Source organism: Paramacrobiotus metropolitanus, unplaced genomic scaffold (assembly GCF_019649055.1).
Source record: "Paramacrobiotus metropolitanus isolate TYO unplaced genomic scaffold, Prichtersi_v1.0 Parri_scaffold0000008, whole genome shotgun sequence".
Classification (NCBI taxonomy): Eukaryota; Metazoa; Tardigrada; class Eutardigrada; order Parachela; family Macrobiotidae; genus Paramacrobiotus; species Paramacrobiotus metropolitanus.
The window spans coordinates 2,034,900-2,056,170 of NW_026570228.1; the positions used below are offsets into that span (position 1 = coordinate 2,034,900).

At 41.5% G+C, this 21,271-nt stretch overlaps 7 protein-coding genes across 8 annotated transcripts; 4 read left to right on the top strand and 3 right to left on the bottom strand.

The window, feature by feature from the left end:
* The first annotated feature begins 101 nt into the window (after positions 1-101).
* On the top strand, positions 102-2,145 carry LOC129582887 (uncharacterized). Its single transcript, XM_055474515.1, has 2 exons — positions 102-623; positions 1,195-2,145. The coding sequence occupies exons 1-2, from the start codon at positions 353-355 to the stop codon at positions 1,719-1,721; spliced, it is 798 nt and encodes a 265-aa protein (XP_055330490.1). The 5' UTR covers positions 102-352; the 3' UTR covers positions 1,722-2,145.
* A 7-nt stretch (positions 2,146-2,152) lies between these two features.
* Positions 2,153-3,713, bottom strand: LOC129582890 (uncharacterized). The gene is made up of 2 exons (XM_055474519.1): positions 3,358-3,713; positions 2,153-2,720 (listed from the first exon to the last, which is right to left on the bottom strand). The coding sequence occupies exons 1-2, from the start codon at positions 3,587-3,589 to the stop codon at positions 2,455-2,457; spliced, it is 498 nt and encodes a 165-aa protein (XP_055330494.1). The 5' UTR covers positions 3,590-3,713; the 3' UTR covers positions 2,153-2,454.
* Positions 3,714-4,181: 468 nt separating this feature from the next.
* LOC129582881 (RAD50-interacting protein 1-like) lies at positions 4,182-8,691 on the bottom strand. The gene is made up of 13 exons (XM_055474503.1): positions 8,374-8,691; positions 8,051-8,292; positions 7,539-7,712; positions 7,241-7,378; positions 7,004-7,148; positions 6,793-6,906; positions 6,444-6,666; positions 6,220-6,360; positions 5,946-6,154; positions 5,416-5,612; positions 5,151-5,331; positions 4,707-4,825; positions 4,182-4,639 (listed from the first exon to the last, which is right to left on the bottom strand). The coding sequence occupies exons 1-13, from the start codon at positions 8,563-8,565 to the stop codon at positions 4,435-4,437; spliced, it is 2,280 nt and encodes a 759-aa protein (XP_055330478.1). The 5' UTR covers positions 8,566-8,691; the 3' UTR covers positions 4,182-4,434.
* A 194-nt stretch (positions 8,692-8,885) lies between these two features.
* On the top strand, positions 8,886-12,511 carry LOC129582882 (kelch-like protein 3). Its single transcript, XM_055474505.1, has 8 exons — positions 8,886-9,045; positions 9,119-9,416; positions 9,879-10,155; positions 10,471-10,774; positions 10,916-11,539; positions 11,608-11,688; positions 11,835-12,041; positions 12,184-12,511. The coding sequence occupies exons 2-8, from the start codon at positions 9,127-9,129 to the stop codon at positions 12,225-12,227; spliced, it is 1,827 nt and encodes a 608-aa protein (XP_055330480.1). The 5' UTR covers positions 8,886-9,045; positions 9,119-9,126; the 3' UTR covers positions 12,228-12,511.
* A 1,026-nt stretch (positions 12,512-13,537) lies between these two features.
* On the top strand, positions 13,538-15,556 carry LOC129582889 (BTB/POZ domain-containing protein 1-like). 2 transcript variants are annotated; one of them, XM_055474517.1, is made up of 7 exons: positions 13,538-13,818; positions 13,872-14,016; positions 14,120-14,242; positions 14,331-14,496; positions 14,565-14,751; positions 14,817-14,952; positions 15,084-15,556. In XM_055474517.1, the coding sequence occupies exons 1-6, from the start codon at positions 13,758-13,760 to the stop codon at positions 14,825-14,827; spliced, it is 693 nt and encodes a 230-aa protein (XP_055330492.1). In that variant the 5' UTR covers positions 13,538-13,757; the 3' UTR covers positions 14,828-14,952; positions 15,084-15,556. The 2 variants fall into 2 exon arrangements, with proteins under 2 accessions (XP_055330492.1, XP_055330493.1); XM_055474518.1 differs by having other exon boundaries at positions 13,565-13,660.
* Positions 15,521-18,314, bottom strand: LOC129582885 (5-methylcytosine rRNA methyltransferase NSUN4-like). The gene is made up of 5 exons (XM_055474512.1): positions 18,038-18,314; positions 17,334-17,955; positions 16,784-16,915; positions 16,384-16,672; positions 15,521-15,922 (listed from the first exon to the last, which is right to left on the bottom strand). The coding sequence occupies exons 1-5, from the start codon at positions 18,131-18,133 to the stop codon at positions 15,643-15,645; spliced, it is 1,419 nt and encodes a 472-aa protein (XP_055330487.1). The 5' UTR covers positions 18,134-18,314; the 3' UTR covers positions 15,521-15,642.
* Positions 18,315-18,462: 148 nt separating this feature from the next.
* On the top strand, positions 18,463-21,123 carry LOC129582886 (protein YIF1B-like). Its single transcript, XM_055474514.1, has 8 exons — positions 18,463-18,743; positions 18,827-19,033; positions 19,405-19,565; positions 19,628-19,732; positions 19,831-19,967; positions 20,027-20,182; positions 20,527-20,620; positions 20,776-21,123. Exons 1-8 carry the CDS (start codon positions 18,716-18,718, stop codon positions 20,947-20,949), a joined length of 1,062 nt encoding a protein of 353 aa, XP_055330489.1. The 5' UTR covers positions 18,463-18,715; the 3' UTR covers positions 20,950-21,123.
* The last annotated feature ends 148 nt before the right edge of the window (positions 21,124-21,271 follow it).

Consider the following 21,271-nt stretch of genomic DNA (forward strand, 5'->3'; position numbering starts at 1 on the left):
GGCATATTATACATATTGAACCCGGCAGTAATGCATCCAACAGCATTGGACACAGAACGCGGTTACGCGGTACTACCTGTTCTTTTTAGTACCAACGCAAGTACTCGATCGATCTTGCGTACGGTGCGGTAATTTAAAGAAACTCGGAGAAGCGTCAAGGTAGAGCAAATATTTACAGAAGCTCTCGGTATACCGTGTACATTTTGCACTGTCATTCATTTCTCTTCTAACCACATTTTCCTTGTACGCGTACAATATAGGTGTGTTACACACAAGAACAAATTTCAGTTCCACTTCCGGTTTGACGCTGCCGTGTGGAACGAAAATGAAGTGCTCCTAATGAGCAGTTTTTATGTGGCATCGCGGTGATCAGCAGATTATATATAACATCCTTGTACCAATTTGGCCATATTATTTTCCTAACATGGAAGAGCGACGAAGATCGTTGTCGACGATTAGCGGAGTGCACTTGAAGGACAGTTCATCCAGCACGGCCCAACTGACCAGCCAATGGATACCGGAAATCGAGAAAGCCAAAACCACGAGATTTCTTGACAGGATTTTACGCTTTAATCTGCATCGATTCATCATTGCCTTATATCTGTTGGCAGTAGGGATCGCATGTAAGTAGAATCATGTGCACCATATAATTTTATTATAAAATTCCATACGTAACATAATTTCAAGTTGTGAGTAATATCTACCTTTCGGACTGGTAAACAAAATAGAATAATAAAGTTACTTTAACTTAAGTATATAGATATAGATGTATAGATACTCGCGTATAGATGATCTGCTATATTACTGTACATCTAGACGTCGAACAATAATGCTTTTCAGCAATAATATTAAATAAATATGTATACAAACATGGATTTTCATTTATTCAAATACTCTGTAGATATAAACGCTCTGCGATAATTTAAAACATCAGTCCAATGGATCAAAAGCTGATGTACAATATAAATATAATATTATATAAATTTATAAAAAAGTCAAGTACATACGTATGTGTGCGTGTGCAATTGTTTTTTAAATAAAAGCGTAAGCAGAACGACGTAAGCAGCTCTTGCCCTTTCTATATAATACCATCTTTTTTATGAAATTTACGTGTTTTTTACGATTACCAAATAAGAAAATGATTTTGTGGTCGTATATTTGTCAGTTTTAATAATCGTGTATTTTACTTTACAGTATGCGTCATTGTGTTCACGAACGATCCCGATCATAAACTCCGCGACTTTTACGGGACCCACGACCTGATCTCCGTCCCGCTGACCGGTCTGGTCATTGCCGGCTTATGGGTGAAAGTGTACATCTGCGTGCGGCACATGCGCAGCGCCATCACTACCTACCGCACCGCCTTCGCCCAGGACCCCACCATCGTCTTCACCGGGATGAACGTGTCCCACTGCAAACGCACATTAATCAAAGTGGTGTGTACCGCCGTCATCGGCGTCAAGATCGCCTTCGTGATCACCATGTGCGTGTGCTTAAAGAAGGCCGTCACCCGGCTGCCGGGCACCTCGATGGACACCACGGTGGTGGTGCTGTTCGCCTTGGTGGTGGCGGGCGCGGTGGCCACCTTACTGACCATGATCGAGGCGTCGTTTACCATTATCCTTCTCACGCGACCCCGACGTGTGCCCTTCGCCGGGCGGCTCTATCCGCTATTGATCTACGAGAGCGCGAGTGATGAGAAACCGGTTCTCCTGTCCTGAATTTCCGGATAGCGGTGCGCGACACGTGAGACGCGGATGGTTGGCTGGAGCTGAATGGATATTCGTATAGCGGCGCTGAGAGATTTTGTAAAGGAAAAAAGAATGCACATTCAGCATAAATCACCCACTCATCGATTTTCTCACCCTGTTTATTGTAATTCTTTCCCGTGTATACTCTGTAACGGTAATACCTGTCATCAACGCACAGACAGCATTTTTTCCGAGGAAGGTGACTGGATGCTCGAATTTCATTTCCTTGAAAGCTTCAAGCAGTTGCAATCAAGCGGAAGATAATGATTTACTTTTATACGGTTTTAATCAAAGAATTTTACGTCCTGATTAAACGGCTCTGTTGTCGCGCTAAAATATTCTGGAATTCTGATATTAAAGCAACACCTGACTGTACAAAATGTGTGCGTACCAAATTCACTTGAACGCTTTAATGAAAATCATCCAAAAGTCGATAAAAATAACGGAAATCACAGTAAAAAAATACTCAAATAAAAACTTATGGCGAAATTACCAAGGCACGAAAAATATCGTCAATGTAAGCTAAAATCACCAAAAAGCAAAATACTGTATCTGAAAGACAATTCGCCCAATAAAACACCACAAACGCCAGAACTATCAAAAAGCGAAGTACTGTGTTTGAAAGACATTCGCCAAAAAAAACCGAAAACAGGATAGTGGAAAATATTATCACAAAGAGAAATACAATCATACAGCGTCCAGACTAACCGACAATACCAGCGGCATGTCCACCGGCATGACTCATGGGACCGATGGCGTTGGTCTGCGTGAGGGCTTTGGACAGGGCCAGACCGTTCGGCATCACCGGGACGAAGGCATTGACATGGCCCAAACTCTGCACTCCCCCGTTGCCCACCGCCGTGTTACGATTGCCGGCGTTGGCCGATCCATTGCCGCCGGTGAAGGTCACACTGTTCCCGACGGTCTTGGCCAATATACCCGCATCCAGACCGAATCCATCGGCGATTCCTATTACAGATCAACACCAAAATTAGCGTGTAGCAACACAACAAAAAATTACGAAAACCTGTCGTTTCGTTTATGTGATGCTGACGTGATTATTCTAGGCTTTATAAGCCTTTACTGATTAAACAAATTGATTTACATTCAAATTAAATTAGAAACTTGAAATGTTAATTAATAGTAACTGATTTTTACAAGAACACAAACCGACAAACTGAACGTTATGCATGTAACAAATTAATAATAAATTGTCGTATAATAGTAAGCTATTTATTCTAAACAATTAACGAAAAGATTATACTGATTAAAAACATTTTAATTTAGAATTTAATTAAGTGAAGAGTTTGAGTGGCTTCCATTTTTGGATGGTACACACGACAAAAAGCCTGACAATTTATTGTAAGTTACAATAAATTTAGAAATTTCACCGTAAATACGCGGATTGTAAACGGGTTTAAATTTTAACAGAAACTAGCTAACTATCTGTACACAATCTATTACAAATGAATTTATGAATTAGATTCGCATCTATTTCCGGGTTTCTCGGAATTACACGCAAGTCAACAAACAGACCATGAAACTGTATCAGATCAGCAAAAAACAGGACAGCGTAAATTCACGTGAGTGCATTCAGTGCAATTACCTCCAGCTAGGTTAACCAGCCCCGTACGCGGATCCACGGAGGAGGAGAAACCAAAATTGACATTCGTCGCAATGTTCGGTCGGACGAGGGATGATGAAGGTCGCCAAGCTTGCGCCTGTTGAGCATTGGTAGGGATATCCAGTCCAGCGAGTGGTGCTGCACGGACGGAGGACAAGTGGATTACACAGACAACAGCCAGCAAGATACATTCCATAATCGTTGAGGGAAACATTGTAGATTTTGTTAGTAGAAAAAACTGGATCACAGGGTAGAACTTACAGTGGATGCAAAGGGTGGACAGCGGACTAGGTCAGTCATCAAGAATTACTTAAACTGAATGGTAAATGCAGATTGCAGACCACAGTGGTGCTAGTGGCTTGATGCTTTCCGGCAACTACGGCAGATTTCCAGTTTCGTCGATTACGCAACCACATAACTGCAGTATTCGTGCGGTTAACCGTGCGACACATGGTAAGCCGGTTTGCGCCATTGACTTAATTTGACCACATGCATAGACATACATACCCCTTCGTTTACGTATTTCATTATTTTGTAAAAGAATGGAGAATGGCTTATGTACGTACAATATTATGTGCTCAAATTATGCAATGCGTGATTTTTGTTTAACCACTGTTCATTTGAATAACCCAATAAAAATCTGCTATGTAATTAAATTATGGTATTAATGTCGAGCTGCGCTAGCGCCGTCCAGAAGACAAGTTAAACTGGCTGCTTGGTTTCACAAAGCACGGTCAGTGGTCCACGATCACTTGTACTTATAAGTACATGAAAAGATCTTATACGATGTACAGATACCATGAAACCTGTGACTTCTTTTGGAAAGGACACCGATATACATGGTTAACATAGAACATAATGTACGTAATTACATCAGCACTTCCTGTTGCACGCAGAGCAAGTATGTACACTGTTCCGCGCAAACTTGAATTTAAATTAAGTCCAATGCTAGAACCAAAAACCGATCAAAATTAGCGAAAACTGTAGTAGAAAAATACTGAGTTTTACCCCCATTTCATTTACAACGTTGCAACACTCTTCACGGAGAACAGAAGACAGCTAAATCTCTAAATCACCACGCTTTCTTAACAACACCGCCACTTCCTCCGACGTTAGACTTTTAACATTCAATTCCGTCAACGTTCGCGTAATGCTCTCACGATCACTCTGACTGGCATGCCCTTTTGAGGCACTGTCCAGTACTTCCAAAAGCAAAAGAGCAGATCCTTTTAGCATGAAGAGGACGCTGCAGCTCTCAACGGTTCTGCAAAACGGCAATTTATTCATACAACCGGTAACGCATTATCAAGACAGAAATTATTTATAATTACTTCGTGAGCCCAGCGTTCGGCAAATTCGTCAGCCTTTGCAACGCCACCAACAGATTGTGCATTATGTCGAATTTCAGCTGACCCGCACCTCCGGGACTGAATGAATTTTTCATTATCACCTGCAAAACAAATGACAAGTTGACAACCGACTACGGACTGAAAAGAGGAATTCTGAGGTATACAGATTTAAGATACAGACACGTACATCAATTTATTTATATGGATTAAGATACATTTATCTACTTACACAGATACAGATTCTTAAGTATACAGATCTGTAATTAATTCTCAGACAAAATCAGCAGCACTTAACAGTTATTGTTTCTGAACCGATGTTTAGACAGGAAACAGTCAAACAGTTAACTACGCAAGTTCTGTAAATACAGTACGTATACGACAATGTATAAATACTTTAAAACAAATACTGATGAAAAACAAGCTTACCTCGTTAAAAATCAGAAAATCGAGAGATGTCATCATTTCCCGCACAAAATTCTCATATAACACCGTAAGCAGGCGTTCCTTATGTGCCGACAAGATGGTTTTCATGGAATATATCAATTCACCAATCACCGGCGTTAAGGAAGGCACCACATATTCCATTACTCCACCCGTTGTCTTCCATCTAAACACACAAATTACTAAGCCTTCCTGTCATCCAGACTTACCAGTGTTAGCGCAAAGCAATCTTCATGACGCTTCAACACACCCCATCCGAGCGTATTCTCTCACGAAAGGCCGGGCGATATTCATGGCGGCATCCGTTGTTGTCCGTAGTAAGGAGGTCTTACTCATCCGACTGAGATCGTCCTGAATAGCGGACAGCCGGTCGAACAACTCTTCCGCTAGACGAGCATTGGCTGATGGTGGATTGTGTGTGGAAGAGGACAGAAGCTGGATTATCAACTAAAATAGTGAAAGCAATAAGACATTATATCTGAACTTTTGTATAACTTTTATGTGCATATCCGTATTTTGTTGTATATTTTGTGGTTGTATGTATACGTAATGCGACACATTCCACACGATAACATATTAATCAGTGCTGCAACAGAACCGCGGCCAAGATTTGTGCAGTGCATAAATACTTTTAATTATTTTATGAACAGCTCTGAATGATGAATGACAGTTATTTTTGACGAAAACCGGCCAAAGGGCGCTATTATAAAAATGCATTTATCTAGTACGCTTTGAGTTGCTTTTTACCGCGCTAGAGCGTAAATATTTGAGTTATTTTACCGTGCTGTTTCCAAACTCCTGGAGATAGTCATATAGATAACGCGATCCCGCGGCTAATGCAGGACCAGACTGTGTCGCCGAGAACAAATCATCTTCCTGGTTCTCCTCGAAAAACGATTTCATATCGGAAATGTAATCCTCACAAGCACATAAAAGCAGCTGCACAAATTTCAGCTCGTGCTCAGCTGACGGTAACAATAGAAACCGGTCTAAAACAACGCGTCCTTAACTTTAAAAAACCTCAGAACGATCTGGAATTATGTTAAGAAATTACCGTTCAATCCCCTCAACATCAAAACGAACTGCTGACTGCAGTGGGGTACTTTCATCTCTTCCGGATTTTCCACGCCTTCGCGATACTTGTTCTTCCACGCTCCGGGCGCAGTGATAAAAGAATCAAGCCGCTCCTCAATTACTACAAAAAATGCCAACTAAAAACTGTTTAACGCCCAGCAGTGTTTCATTAATCGAGCGGACAGTGTTGGCGTAAATGCTTACGCAGAGATTCCGCTTCGAACCAGGGATTAAAGATTTCCGGTATGATAAGGACACGACAGAATTCCTTCGCCACGGTTTCATAGCCCATGCTGACCAAATGCCGTGAAAACACCAACAACTCATCGACAGCATGGGCAAAAAAGCTTCGTTCTTTTAGCAGTAAAGGGACACTCGACAAGAATTTGGATCGTCCCAAACAAGCCAGTGCACGCACAAAATCCACCTACAAATATGATATTCGGTAAGCAATGCCGGCTTTCATTACTAATTTTCATAATACTGCATTGGTTTACGCACTGAACACAGATTATTCCTTTTTTTATCCACTGAAATAATTAATTAAACACACCTTGACGGTATTTTGGGGGAAACCTTCCGATTGAAACACCGGATGCAGCACATTCGCCAAGAAATCAGCATAATCCTTGATCCACGACAGCAACTGAGTGAAATACCATTCGGGCTGCAAACACAATTTACGGCATCAACACATATACCCTGGCTTTTCACCACTTTAAATAGCTCAGTTCATCGCGTTCTTCAAAAGCCAAAACACATACTTTGTCAATTTTGTTGGTTTTATCGGAGACGTAGAAATGGAATCGGAAGCGTTTTTCCAGCGGTACAACGAAGTACTTGACAGGAAGATTTTGTTCCAGAAAGACGGCAGCTTCGTCGGTGTCGGTGCAATTTACCACGAAATCACTGTAAGCAAAACCTATGACAATTGATTTGAAAATAAATAACCAAGAATTCAACAATCATTACGGATACGGGAAATGGGCAGTAAAACTTACGGCAACTGCATTTTCAGCAAGATCTTGGTAATCTCAGCAATTTCGTAACGAGAACGACCATCAATCGCTACGCTCAAATTCTTCTGCAGTGACGGGGGTTTTGGATAACCAATTCGAACAAAAATTGCGGGTAGATCTCTAGAGTAAAGAAAACGATAGCACTTTTTAATTTAAATTAGGTTTGCGTGCAAAAAGTCAAATGACAGCATGCAGAATTCCGTATATAAAGTGCAAAATCACAACAAGCCAAGTTTTAATTTGTCCATTTTACAGCAAAAAAGTAATGTACTGGCCTTACTGAGCAACGCGGTCGGCCACCATCCTTGTCCAAAACACGGTCATCTTATACAAAAAAGTCTGGAGATACGAACACTTGGAGGATTGTAACTCGTTGCACCAATCCAGCAACTGCTGTAGAAAATTCAAAGCATCGTTCATGGCTCCACATGCTAAAGAACTCCTTATACGATCGCTACAAAGAAACTTCATCATGTCTAGAATATTCACGAGAAATACAATATGCACACTTGGTACTTTTAAAAAAAAATACGAAAAAACGAAAAGGAACAGCATTTGGTAATTTGCGCAATAGCCGAAACTGTTCCACTTTTAGCGACATCAAGAGAGAAAACAACGTTGATATAATATTATAATAAAATCAAAGAAACTAAACAAATGTATTTAGTATGGTATTTTATACAACGCTGGTTTATTAGATCGGCACAGATTAGATTTTTTATCGCTGATTTTACAAGGTTTGTATAAAATTACAGCATGCATTATTCTGGCACGTAAGTTACAAGTAAATACCACTGATCATGGATGGATTCCAAACGCTGCAGATACTGCAGCTGCATATTCGTCTGGTTGATTTTATCCAGCACTCCCTTCATCTCCTCCGTATTATCCTCATCTAGCGGCATAATAGATCGCAGCCGATCCAGCACAGCCGTGGCCTCCGTGGTGGCACTGAGGAGTAACTGTTGTGTGCGTTCACCATCAGCAATCAGCTGGCTCTTCCGCTCCAAGAACGCTTGTTCCGCCACATCAGCCTGTTGGCATCCATCGTGTTAAAATCGCCAGCGGCTGGCCCGAAGCGATACTCTAACCACATAAGAGTTCTACGGTTTTACCTTCTGGCGCAGATCTTGCAGCTGATTGTCCTGCTGTTCCAGCAAAGCGTTACAGCGTGCGGACAGGTCCGCATCGTCCGACGCACTGCCCAATTCCGATTGCAGTCTTTCGCACACACGACGACGGATCAGCTCGGAGATATCGTGGCTTGTGCTCCCGCTTTGCGAGTGCGCTCGCTGATAATGTGCCATTTTTAAGTCATTCAAGTATGATCATGCTTGCTAATTACGGAAAATAAAAAAACCCTGTGTTAGGTTATATTTAGTAAGTTGCTTACTGTAAGTAGTATTTGTTTCACATTTCAAAAAAGAAATCTAACCTCGATTTTGAAGACTACATAAAATGAAAAATCTTTTCATCGAGTTTTGAACCATAGACCTGTGGTGTACATTACCCACCTTCGCGCTGCAGTACCGTTAATACAGTGGCAACAACTCACTCCTTTCTTCTCAGCAACTACTCTACTAGAATTTGGATATGTTCTTTGTATTATGTAAACACTAAACAGAAACTACAATAAAAATCTTTGAACTTTTAAGGGTTAACTATTTTTCTAAGTTGTCACCATTGTGAAAAGATTTCGGAAAGATATGATGCGTACCTGACGGCGTATCCAGGACCGTAGCTGGTGTAATTTCACCCAAGAGAGATTTGCCCTTTGCCCTGCGAAGGTTAAAGCTCGCGGGCCAGTGTCAGCCTCAAGATTTTCCTCGCACTTTCTTTGACTCCCATTTTCCATTTCAGTTCTCATCATGTCTTCCGAGCCAGTGCAGCCCTGTACGAATTCCGTTAATGTCTGTTCCTTTGTGGACATCGCCACGGTCCAGCGATTCCTGGACGGACTACAGGATCTGAAGAGCAGTGGAGTTCTGTGCGACGTGGTGCTCAAAGGAGCGGAAGATTTATCGGCTGGGATTCCTTGTCATCGGGTGGTTCTCTGCGCGCAGAGCAGCTACTTTCGCTCCATGTTTACATCCGAGTGGAAAGAATCCTCTCAAGAGGAGATCCGGTTGCGCAATATCCCTACTGATACGTTAAAAAAGTGAGATTACGTAGCTATGCTTTGAGCTTTGCTTGTCAGATTTTTAACAATTAAAAACGGCTTCGTATTTCGTAACGAGAATAGTAGTATCTCATTTTATGGATGAACTTTTGAATCTTGTAGATTTGCTTATTAACGAGAGCAGTACGATTTGTATATTGTTTGACGACTTAATTAATTGTAATACGTGGACTTATTTAGGAAACGAAATGAGAGCATTCACTGTAAGTAATACTCGTATCATTTTCATAAAATAATTTTGAATATGTAGGAATTTTTTTGTTTTGTAAAATAATTTTCGAAATATGTAGATTTAGTTTTAGTAATTATTTCGAAATTGTGCTGTTCCCATTGAATCGTTCATCCATCGTTCTGTATTTTTAATTTTTACGGCTAATGATTTCTTTGTTGTTTTTTGGTCAGTTTGATAGTCACGCTGAGGGGTGTGTTATTCGTTCGCAGGTTGGTGAATTACGCGTACACTCTGCAAATCTCCCTTGATGCTGACAGTATTCAGTCAGTCCTCACTGCAGCGCTCTTCTTAGATATTTCTCCCGTCGCTAAACTGTGCTGGGATTTTCTGGAAAATCACTTGGATGTTTCCAGTTGTCTACAGGTGTATTCTCTGGCGCGGATGCATAACAATCCGCATCTAGCTGACAAGGCCAAAGTTTTTGCTTTTCGGCACTTTTCCCACATTGCACGGAGTGTTGACTTCTTGCGCCTCGATGCGGAAAAGGTATTTGTGCTTGCGGTGAATTTTTTTAGACAGTCGGAAATTTACATTTCGACTGGATATTTATTACTTCAGTACTGTCTTTAGAAATTTAACACAACTTATAACTGACAGAAGAAATGCCATAATTTACTTGCTGGCAGTTGCTGCTACAGCTTTATGGTCGTTTCCGTTTGTAGTTGTGTTTCTTTCTCGTTTAGTACAGTAATTCTCTTGTTTGTGTTATTTACATTTAATAATAAAAACTGAAAACATGTGTTTCAGAATTTATTGATTCGATGTGTTTCGATTTCGCATATACTTACTATTGTTTTTCAGGTGACTGAGCTGATAGGATCCGATGAGTTATGCGTCGACAACGAGGATGAGGTGTTTGAGGCTGTTAAGAGTTGGTCTGATTACGACCCGGCTGGTCGGAGTGCGCAGCAGTCCGATATTTTGCAATATATCCGTGTGTCATTTCTTTCTCCCAAGCGTCTTGAAAATTATTTTTTGGCCCTGTATAATGGACTTAACAATTCCCGCGCTGGTAATTCCCAAGATCAATCAAGGACACTGGATGAACTGCCCGTCCGTAATCCGGAAGCAGTAATATCTCGAAGTCGACCCCGAGAATCTTATGGTAAACCAAATGTTAATGATGCCTTATTGTAATTGTAATAGTAATGATATTATTACTTTTATTACTAGAGTTTTCGTTAGTTCATTTGAAACAGATCAAAGGTTTACCAAAGGTTCTATTTCCACTGTTCTGTTTCATGAGGTTTGCCAAAGGTTATTGTGTATGTTGGCGGCTGTGATGAGGACGATGCCGCTCTGGACTATGTAGAAGTTTTCAGTCCATCCATGTCCATTATATGGCGGGTCGAGACACCAACGCTTCCGTATGGCGTCGATGGATGTGGTGTAACGGTTCTGAAGAAGAATTCGTTGGTCGTATGTGGCGGAAATTATGAAAGTATGTATAGCGGCACGAAGGGAGTCAGCCGACTTGATCTGTTCCCTGGTGGATGTACAACGCTGGCGCCCATGCTAGTTAGCCGCGCCTATGGCGGTACAGCTGCACTTCATGGCCGTATTTACGCTGTGGGTGGCTGTAACTCCGAAAGGACGGTGATGGCTGCCGTGGAATTTTACGACACAGAAAAAAATATCTGGCAGTCTCTGGCTGACCTACCGCAGCCGTTACTTGGCTTTGCCATGGTGGCGACCCGTAACCGGCTGTACGTGTTTGGGGGAATGTCACAACTGAGAGGGCATGTTAGTCTTAACACGGCCTTCTGTTACAATCCAACTGAGGACGTGTGGACGAAACTGGCCGATATGCCGACGGCACGACGATACTGCAGTGCCTGTGTGGGGTCGAATGGCCTAATTTACGTTATCGGTAGGTAGAAAATTACGTTTTATGCGTAATTTATAACTGACTCGTTGGTAAAGTCTTCGCTTTCGTAGGTGGAATATCTACTGATGGTCGTTATAGTTTGCGTTGCGTGGAGGTTTACGATACCAGTAATGATCAGTGGTCGAATAAATGTATGTGTCTGTTGTCTGGTGCGGCAGTGCCAGCCGGTTGTTATTAATTTATTATTAATAATTATTAATAATTATAAGTTGTTATTAATTAATAAAAGTTAATAGTTCATTCTTATGAGCACAATGTAGTGACTGTCTGATTTCAGGTGACATGATTAGCGGTCGCTCCAGCGCTGGGTGTGCGTATGTGGATCGCAAAATTTACGTTCTGGGCGGCTCTTACGAACCTGCTAGGTGCGATACTAACACTATCGAATTTTTTGACGAGGATGCAGATAAATGGAACCTTCATCCTTGCCGACTATCCGAGCCCAGAATCGACTTCGGTTGTACGGTGATGACGATAGAAAAGGGTAAATAATTATTTGATAGCAGCGGTAGTTTCAGCGAAAATAGTAAAACCGTTTATGTAAGTAAGTGAACGTTATATGACGGTGTGACCTATCTTAGACCTTTGTGTTGATATTGGTAAATGAATATTATTTTGCTCAATAGGTACCGATATAACGGCTCAAATGAATTCCACCGAGGATAATTAAGAAATGGGGGAATAAAAAGAAAACGTACCAACTGATGTGCCCCGCTTGATCGTGAATTACTGGATTACCATTTGAAATGGTTTAACGTTGTTACCGGTTATTGCTGATTGGACTAGCAGTTTAGCAAACACGAGGTAGTTTCTTAAGGGTAGATCCAAGAACTTACTCTCACACTATAGTAAGTACTTGGTAGATCCTAAATACGGTTTTATGTTTTATACTGAATTAGCTAGGTTCGAAGAAAGTGCGAGAGCCATGACTAAGCGTTCTGCGAGCTGTGCGGAGCTACCATATTATGAAATTAAAAATTTTTTGATACCAGTGATTTTGCTGATAACCGTGATTTTGCAGTTTTAGCGCGAAATGTCCAGCGGATATCCATTTTCGGCAGTGTATTTATTTGAAGCAAAAAACAACCTAATTTCCATTTCATTTTTAGCAACATAAGACCTTTAACTGCGTGTTGAAACAGCTGGATCCACGTGGCACTTATGACAGCAGTAACCTCACGTCACATGATATGAGAAGAATCATATAGATAGTAGAACTAATCTTATTTTATTTCTCAATATGTACAAAGCGAGCTTCGCTCAAAAATTATAATCAAATGAAGAATTTGTCCCAATTTACATGAGAAGGGACTGGGCACAATAGAACTAGTTATACTTCTATACAACTAGATTATATAGTTTGCGAAAGCAGTATTCACTGAATACTACTGCTTTCGCAAACTATATAATTCGGATAAATTCTAACCCTGCACTCTGTAGTTGAGTACTGATACTACTGAATATTAGTATAATATTCAGTACTCAACTACAGAGTGCAGGGTTGGAATTTATCCGAAGATTCCAAATCCGGAAACATCCTTACAGGACCATTCATTATGTACGTTTTTACGCATTCTGTTTATCATAAAATTCGACCAGCGGACGATATAAACTGTAAACAACCGTCGAATCCGACGCACCGGCGGGGAATTCGCTAGCAAAATGCTACTGTCAAACACCACCGTTTCAAATATATTTTTATAGAATCCTGAACAATTTAGAAAAGTACATGGGACCAAAATTATTCGGAACAAAAGGCAATATCGTTTGGCCGTACACACTGCCAGTGTTCGAAAAGCGAAACACACGATTAAAGACTCCCCGAAAAGGAGAAGTATCCACAACGGCTATTTTAATCTTGTGTAACCGCTCCAGTTCGGTATAGATGGCCAAGTGCACCACACCGTCATTTTGTACCGGCGATAGTGAACATGTGGAATAGATGACAGTGCCGCCAATTTTCACACCATCACAGGCGCGCCTACAATAAACATACATCCAGTAAAATAAAAACATAATCAGCAAAAGAATTCTCAAATAATTGTATTTATTCCATTTTGTGGCATCTTGCACATCCCCTCCCTTGGTCTGCAATACCATTGTGTAAACTGTTTACTGTTGTCGTAGAGTTTACAGTAAACACAATGCCACCAACAGACCTGATTCTTTTTCATATCCCGCTAATACGGCATTGAATCAGATGTGCTCTATTGAAAGTTGTGTTGGCGACTTTTTCCACCAAAGTTTTTCTTCTGTATACGGTAATTCAGAAACTTGGTGAACTAGTTCTTATTTCCGATATATTTTTCTGCAGCCATGGATGCACAATCTGCGCCATCGGCTTCCCGTGATGGATTGTCGAACTTTTGGAAACAAGTCTTGGACAGCGGAGAGAAGAGCGACGTTCGGTTTGCTGTCGGGCATCAGTATGGCGATGCGAAGATCTTCCGAGCTCACAAGTAGGTTGCATCTGATTATGGAGTGCTGCATGTTTGTGGGCGATTTGTGCGTGGAGTCGAGAGCTCTCCCTCGGAATGCATACCTTGATTGGATTTTTTGCAGGTGGATATTGACTTTGCATAGCGACGTTTTCGATAGGATGTTCAACGGAGCTTTGCCTGAGAGCGGAGAGGATCCCATTGATATCCCCGAAATCATGCCTGTAGCATTTGCCAACATGTTAAGGTGGGCGTGAAATTTTGTCCGATCTTCTCACCGCGAATACGTGGTCAAAAGAATAGCATTTGATTGACGGTTTTCTTCGAATCTTTAGCTTCGTGTACACTGGTGTGGTGGATGCAGATGACCTGAAGTCAGATAATCTGTTCGCCACCATTTACTGCGCGGACAAGTACAACCTGCCGCGGCTGCTGGAATGCTGCATGAACTTTGTCAGCAGCCAGCTGAACGCCGGCAACTGCTTGATGTATCTGGACAATGTTAGTTTGGGATTCACGCAAAGCCGCCATTTAACTGCATAAAGTGTCTGTTATATCTACATTAACAGATTAAATGCTGGAAGTACGCCTGTGTTGCTGATGTTATGGAGAAATGCTTGCTCTTAGTGGATGCATTCAGCGATGCGATTCTGCGCTCGGATGAGTTCAGTGAAACTGGAGTTGACACACTGCACAGAATCCTGCAGCGTAGTAGTTTATCGCCGATGAAAACAAAATTTACCAAGCTGTGGAAAAGTATGAAGTTAAAGTATTCGTTACTCAATTTCCAATGAATTGTCATTATTTGCTTTATTATGCAGGTGGGCTGTAGAGGCTTGCAAGCGGAATAATGTGGAGCCAAGCGCGTGCAATCGCCGTCGGTGTCTGGATGCAGCGCTGTACGATGTTAGGTTTCCGTTAATGACCGACAGTGAACTGGCTAATGGTCCCGTCCAGGTCGGTGAAGAAGCTGGTTGCATTGATGTTCTGTCCTTAATGTGCGATTTAGAGTCGATGCAAAATAATTCTTGTTGTGATCCTCTGCTTTACCCTCGCATACTTTTTTACATACTTTACCGTTTATGCAGACTGGTTTATTATCTCCAAGCGAAATGCTGGCCGTCTACAAGCACAGATATTCCGCAGTCACGGTGCACCTTCCCTTTTCAACTGAAGACCGCACAGCTTCACTTATTCCAGCTTTGAACCGTTCAGCCTGTTTCCAGCTTAATCCTGCGCACGGCCAGAACCTTTATGTTGATGCGCGTTTTCGTTTCATTGTTGGACTAGTACTGGGGTTTGCTTTGATAATTCGTATACTGGACGCTGTATTCGAATTGGAATTTGCGGCTCTGGATGATCTGGTCGGATTTTTATTGAGTTTTTATTAGTGTTACTGAACTGTAAAATGCTAGTACTGTAAACTGTACATAGTAGTGACGGGCCACTGACGGCACATGCAGCAGGGAAAATGGCCTTGCTGATTGTGCCTTTTAGCATACGAACATGCTTATTGTATCCTTGTATATATTTTTTTATTTCGACCACCAGATAACGTAAGTCAGCGTCAAATCGAAAGCATTAAACGGGGAATCAGCTGAAGAAATCCCGTTGTCAAAAACAGCTTCAAACTACTGGAAATAATTTTTACTGAAGCCTGAGCAATTTAGAAAAGTACATGGGACCAAAATTATTCGGAACAAAAGGCAATATCGTTTGGCCGTACACACTGCCAGTGTTCAAAAAGCGAAACACACGATTAAAGATTTCCCGAAAAGGAGAAGTATCCACAACCGCCATTTTAATCTTGTGTAACCGCTCCAGTTCGGTAATGGCCAGATGCACCACACCATCATTTTGTACCGGCGATAGTGAACACGTAGAATAGACCACCGTGCCACCAACTTTCACACCATCACAGGCGCACCTACAATAAACACACATCTAGTAAAATAAAACAATAATCAGCAATAGAATTCTCAAAAATCCCTTTTGATATTACCGCTCACAGCGGATAAGGCAAAAACGTCGTAAGAGATTTTGTAATTCAATATTCATAAAATCTCAATAAATTTTCTACAAGCACGAAATCGACCTACACATACATTACTGCAAGAGTTGTACCGTCGCGGATTGAAATTTTCGGCCTACCGGTAACGTTTTTTAAAATATGCATTTTAATTAATAAACTACTGGATATACAAGCGTCAAGCACGTCCTTCAAATGGAAGCATAAAGGCATCGAATAGCTGGGAAAGACAAATCGAACACATTCAGCAAACATTTACATACCGGTAAAAAAACACCATCAAAATATGTAGGCGTCTTCCGATTAGTTACATTACAACATTTACATTGTTAGTTATTAGTACATCTCCAATTACTAACATCAAAAGCTCCAGCTGTCGCTGCGGAGCCGCATTGCGATCGGCGGTACGCCGACTCGTAAACATATTGTTCTCATTTTCTGTACAGGAAACACGATCATTCGTGCACGGCGCATCCACCAGTATCCGATCGGGTTTATCATCGGCCTCACTGTAGTACCATGCGCCGTCGTGATTCGTTATCTGCACGCGGCACGGCATCTCGGCGGTGTCCAGTGGGAAAAAATCCTGCAGTACTTTGCTCAGGCGCTTCGTTCTCGACTCCGAGACATCATTGCACGTCAAATGTCCTAACAGTTTAACTCATCACCAACAACGCCGGTTCGAGCGTCTCAACGCAACAAGTATATCTATATCAGTACTTTTAAAACTCATTCTAAAATAAAACTTTAACAAACTACCTGGCAATAATGTTTGCAGCATGGTTAGGGATTTTCCACCTGGAGCCGCGCACATGTCATATACAATATCACCTGGACGGAGGCCTAAAGCGATCACCGGAAGTAGTGAGGCGGCATCCATAAGGTAGTATTCTACGAAAGTAAAAAAAATAAAACGATGTATGGTAAAGACGCCGTATTATAAAGACGCACAGATATACCGCTAAAAGAAATCAACGTTGCTATTTGACCGAGTTAGAAAACAACGCCAGGTTACGGATGCAAAATAAACATGCAAAACCCAAAGCTTGAAAAACAGCATTTAAAACATTTCAGAAACGACAAATCAGCCACAACCCAAAAAAAGCAAAAAACGTCGCAGAAATATCGTTTAACATAAAGACAAAGAAGGACAATCAAAGAAATTCCACTTAAACTGACCCCACCATGAAATAATTTCAAAATGAAAGACAAACTGCAACCGTAATGAAGTCGGAAACTTTTTAGAAATATCGCCTACAATAAAAATAAAGAACATACAAAAATTTTGTCAAGTACAGCATAGTCCTACCATGGAATCCACTCAGATCCTTTTTAGGAGCCGGGAACCGCGTGACATCCCCGCGTGGAAACACCAGCACTTTCAGGAAATACGGTATACTCGGGGGAAATTCATCCTGCACCACGGGATGCTGACTACGCTCGATGGATGACAAATCGATGCGCATCGGCGGCGGTTCAATGGTCTCCTCCACGAATTTCGTGGCGGGCATAAATTCCGCATCTTCCTCGGCCGCTGCTTCCTCGCCAGCATTTTCCTGATTTGCAATACCGGCTAAACTCCGTAATCTGTCATTAACATCCGACGGTCGATCATCCGATGCCGCTGTTGAGACACTTTTTGCACTGTCTGCTGCAGCATCACTATCGCCGCTATGAGCTGCTACGGTAGCGTGGGGCGGCTGCACCTTCCGCACCAAAGTTTCCAACGGCATCGCTCCCAATTCAACCAGTCTGGCCTGCACTTCATCCCGACGACCACTGAAATTATTGATGACGGCACAGTATTTGGGCAAGGAAAGGAGTGCCAGACGGATGGAAGGCCACTGGCGCTCGTACAATCCGTTCCCGTACATGCCGTCAAAAGCGTCAATCGCCAAATCAACAGGGGCATTGCTTCGCCGTGTTTCAGCCTACAATACAAGCAGTCGACGTCTCAGCGGAAAAACATCAATGCGCGGATTTCTGCGGAAGGTTAAAGATTTATATAAGTACCCATTTTTTCTTGTATTTGTGACGGCACTGGATCAAAGCACGGCCTGGAAGCTGGTTTCTCGTCAGCACAGCCGATTTACAACAAGAGGCCAACATCTCCGGAAAAGAAAGAGCACCCTCGACAAACCGATAAATAAATATCAATTCAAAGTTCACAGATCTGTCTCCACTTAATTTTTCCGTAGTACAGAAAACAACAAAAAATATTTAAAAATTGTCTTTTAAAAAAATAACAACAAGACCGCGAACAATCCGTTAGAAACGCATAAAAATGGAAAACTTCAAAAAATTTTGCACTTTCTCGTGCAACGTTACGAACCAAAATCAAACGCGCAGTAGCGGGCGGTTGGTTATGACAACGATCAGGAGACCTCCAATGCCCCTTGGGTTACCCTCATTACGCTCGGTGCTTATCACCGAACATCTAAGTATTTTTGTGACTTCCCTTTCCGCCGAGTAAACAACTGCGGATGCTAGTGAATTTAAGTCTAGCCATTTTATGAAAATCTCGAAAAGTGTTATAGTTTTTAATTTGTATAGCTTCGTTCCTAAGTTCCTAACTGTCTGATACTGTGTCGTTCCTGACACGCGATTGTCGAAAACGCCTGAACCATCGGCTCACAGTATTTATCCGCGTTTCTGCGCGCTCCAGTGCCTGCGTACTTCACAGCTTGAACCATGGATGCTCCGTCATCAGGATGGGAGCGTACGTTGCTGTTCCCATCATTGAAACCTATATTGTACTTAACCGATGTGAGAAAATGCCTAATTAATATTTTCTGTGTATAGCCATCGATGCGGCGCCGGTGGCAGCGAAGACATCCAGCCACAGACATTCCACGAAGCCCAAGAAGCAGAGATCCAGCACAGCGGCCACATCATCGCCGCAGTTTCCTTTAACGGCGAATCAGCCCGTACCGTCTTATCCGGGTATGTCTCCGGCGGGAATGCCCTACGGTCAGCCGCAGATGATGCCAGGGATGCCGCCTGACTATCGTAAGTGGCGAGAAAACGCCCGTAATGAAATAGCTGCCATGCATAACTGCAAAGTGACTAATGTTTATTAGTCTGATAAATATTAGTCACTTTGATAACTGCATTACTTGAGAAACGCGAGGAATTTTTGATTTTTATTATTATTTTCAACGTATTACTGTTACAGATTTCATACAGAGTCGTATACTGTCGTGAAGTCTTTAAAAAAAGTATTTGAAAATTAATCTGCTTGATTTTTCTAATCTGATTTAGAAAAACTGTGCCTGGTACAAATAAATATATCATTTGAGAATATGATATTAGTATGTAAACGTGTTCTTCGTCGAAACATATTGCAGTATGAAGTATACATAATCTTTCGCATTTTTCAGAGCAATATTATCAGCCTCCTCCTGCTCAGCCCGGTGGTTATGGATTTCCTACGGGTTTTCCCAGTCAAGCCCCAGCGTATTTTGCTGATCCCTTGGCTAATGTTGCATTGGCGTACGGACAAACTTTGGCCGGACAAGGCAAAGAAATCGTTAACCAAAATGTCAGCAATATCTTTGACTCCTGTTTCATCGTCTTGATTATAAAATTTATATTGTTGTACAGTTAGAAAAATGGATTTCCATCTCTACCCTGCGCTTTTACTTCGCCGTGGACACCCAGTACGTCATTCGGAAATTATTCGTGTTGGTTATGCCTTTCTTTGTGCGCGTAAGTATTTCTGTTTATTTTTTAATTAGAAAATAACATATGCATTAATATTTATTTATTTATTTAATAACGTGCGCATTGATTGATATTTATTTTAGGACTGGTCCATTAAATTTCCGCCGAGTCAGTGTGTGGCCCCGCGTGAAGAACCCAACGCGCCAGATCTGTATATTCCCTCCATGGCCTTCGTAACGTACATCTTAAGTACGGGAATTTTGCTGGGAACGCAGAATCGGTGTGGCAGGATCTTTTCGTTCTGAAATGTGTGCTCTGGATGACAAATGTTTCTTTAAGGTTTACGCCGGAACATCTTGGGATGCAAGCCAGTGAAAGTTTAGCATATCTGGTCGTGGAAATCCTGCTGATTTTGATTACATTCTACATCACCAGCATTTCATCGAATTTGCGGTTTCTGCATCTTTTGGCCTTTTCCGGTTACAAATATGTGGGGTAAGTATCATGCTGTTTGTAACTTGACATTCATTTTTTACAGCGAAGTTCACTTTTAGCTTTGTTCGAAAACTATTTCTATGCTTTTTAGCAGTCTTTCTGTTACTGTAAATCAAATTCAGAAATGCGTTCTCGGTTTTTTTTTCACAGAATATTTAAGAACCATAAATCTGTTTAAGAAAAGGTTCTACCATCGTTGAGTTCTGAAAAAGTGTTTCTTTTTCTTAAAACTGCTTAGACCGAAAGAATGTAATTTTATCTGACTGGTGAGTTTCAGTAAATCCTTGCTGCTTCAGTAAATGATAAGTGTATTCTTGTAAATTGTTTGCTTTATTGTTTTGCAGGATGGTTGCTTGCGCTATCTCGGCGTTGTTTCTCAAGCAGTTCGGCTACCGCATCGCTCTAATTTATGCGGCAGTGGCGATTATATGGTTTTTTGTAAGTACAGTATTTTTTTTCTTTTGACACCTTGCTGTTCAACACAGTTGCAATACATTTTCCGGGACTGGTTGCCCCCGTGGAGTGAATTCTTGATCTCCTAAAGCAGGTTATGATTAGTCGTCTTCTTCAAGCTTGTTAATTTTTATTTTCAGTTACGGTCTTTAAAAGTCTACATCTTACCAGAAGTGACCCGTGCTGATCAAGCTGGACATAAACGCCGGATATGGGCGCTGTTGTTTATTACGGTGTTGCAGCCGATGATGATTTTTCTGATGACTAGACAAATCTGCTCGTATGAGGCATCCGCAAAAGTTGTACCGTCTTGAGTTTAATTCATCGTGATTGAGTTAAGGTTGTTTTTTATCACCGTTTTTGTAGTTTAACACTGTTGGTCGCAAATTATAATTATATCTATCTGATTTTACGGTTGTGCTGCGCCTGTTGCACATTATTTGCAGATGCGTTTACAAAGCTACAAAAAATAATAATGCTGAAATTCATCCTGTTTTACGGATGCCATTGTCAACTCGGATAACGACAGTGTGTCAGTAGAAACGCAGTTGTTACATTGTAATATTCGTATTTTGACTGGTGTACCCAAATCCCGATTTAAGGTTCTATTTGCGGGATCATATACAAATATGTCCC

Bases quoted from the DNA above. Each gene is read 5' to 3' on its own strand.
- LOC129582890 (XM_055474519.1), bottom strand. From the start codon at position 3,589: ATGTTTCCCTCAACGATTATGGAATGTATCTTGCTGGCTGTTGTCTGT. The intron at 2,721-3,357 runs GTAATTGCACTG...GATCTGTAATAG, and splicing joins GCTGGTTAACCTAGCTGGAG to GAATCGCCGATGGATTCGGT.
- LOC129582886 (XM_055474514.1), top strand. From the start codon at position 18,716: ATGGATGCTCCGTCATCAGGATGGGAGC. The intron at 19,968-20,026 runs GTGTGGCAGGAT...TGTTTCTTTAAG, and splicing joins TTGCTGGGAACGCAGAATCG to GTTTACGCCGGAACATCTTG. The intron at 20,183-20,526 runs GTAAGTATCATG...ATTGTTTTGCAG, and splicing joins TCCGGTTACAAATATGTGGG to GATGGTTGCTTGCGCTATCT.
- LOC129582889 (XM_055474517.1), top strand. From the start codon at position 13,758: ATGTGCTCTATTGAAAGTTGTGTTGGCGACTTTTTCCACCAAAGTTTT. The intron at 13,819-13,871 runs GTAATTCAGAAA...ATTTTTCTGCAG, and splicing joins AAGTTTTTCTTCTGTATACG to CCATGGATGCACAATCTGCG. The intron at 14,243-14,330 runs GTGGGCGTGAAA...TCGAATCTTTAG, and splicing joins GCATTTGCCAACATGTTAAG to CTTCGTGTACACTGGTGTGG.
- LOC129582887 (XM_055474515.1), top strand. From the start codon at position 353: ATGTGGCATCGCGGTGATCAGCAGATTATATATAACATCCTTGTACCA. The intron at 624-1,194 runs GTAAGTAGAATC...TTTACTTTACAG, and splicing joins GTTGGCAGTAGGGATCGCAT to TATGCGTCATTGTGTTCACG.
- LOC129582885 (XM_055474512.1), bottom strand. From the start codon at position 18,133: ATGTTGGCCTCTTGTTGTAAATCGGCTGTGCTGACGAGAAACCAGCTT. The intron at 17,956-18,037 runs GTACTTATATAA...CTTGTATTGTAG, and splicing joins ACAAATACAAGAAAAAATGG to GCTGAAACACGGCGAAGCAA. The intron at 16,673-16,783 runs GTAGTTTGTTAA...TTAAACTGTTAG, and splicing joins GCTGCAAACATTATTGCCAG to GACATTTGACGTGCAATGAT.
- LOC129582882 (XM_055474505.1), top strand. From the start codon at position 9,127: ATGTCTTCCGAGCCAGTGCAGCCCTGTACGAATTCCGTTAATGTCTGT. The intron at 11,689-11,834 runs GTATGTGTCTGT...GTCTGATTTCAG, and splicing joins TGATCAGTGGTCGAATAAAT to GTGACATGATTAGCGGTCGC. The intron at 12,042-12,183 runs GTAAATAATTAT...TTTGCTCAATAG, and splicing joins GGTGATGACGATAGAAAAGG to GTACCGATATAACGGCTCAA.
- LOC129582881 (XM_055474503.1), bottom strand. From the start codon at position 8,565: ATGGCACATTATCAGCGAGCGCACTCGCAAAGCGGGAGCACAAGCCAC. The intron at 8,293-8,373 runs GTAAAACCGTAG...GGATGCCAACAG, and splicing joins TGCAAGATCTGCGCCAGAAG to GCTGATGTGGCGGAACAAGC. The intron at 4,640-4,706 runs GTAATTATAAAT...GCCGTTTTGCAG, and splicing joins CCGAACGCTGGGCTCACGAA to AACCGTTGAGAGCTGCAGCG.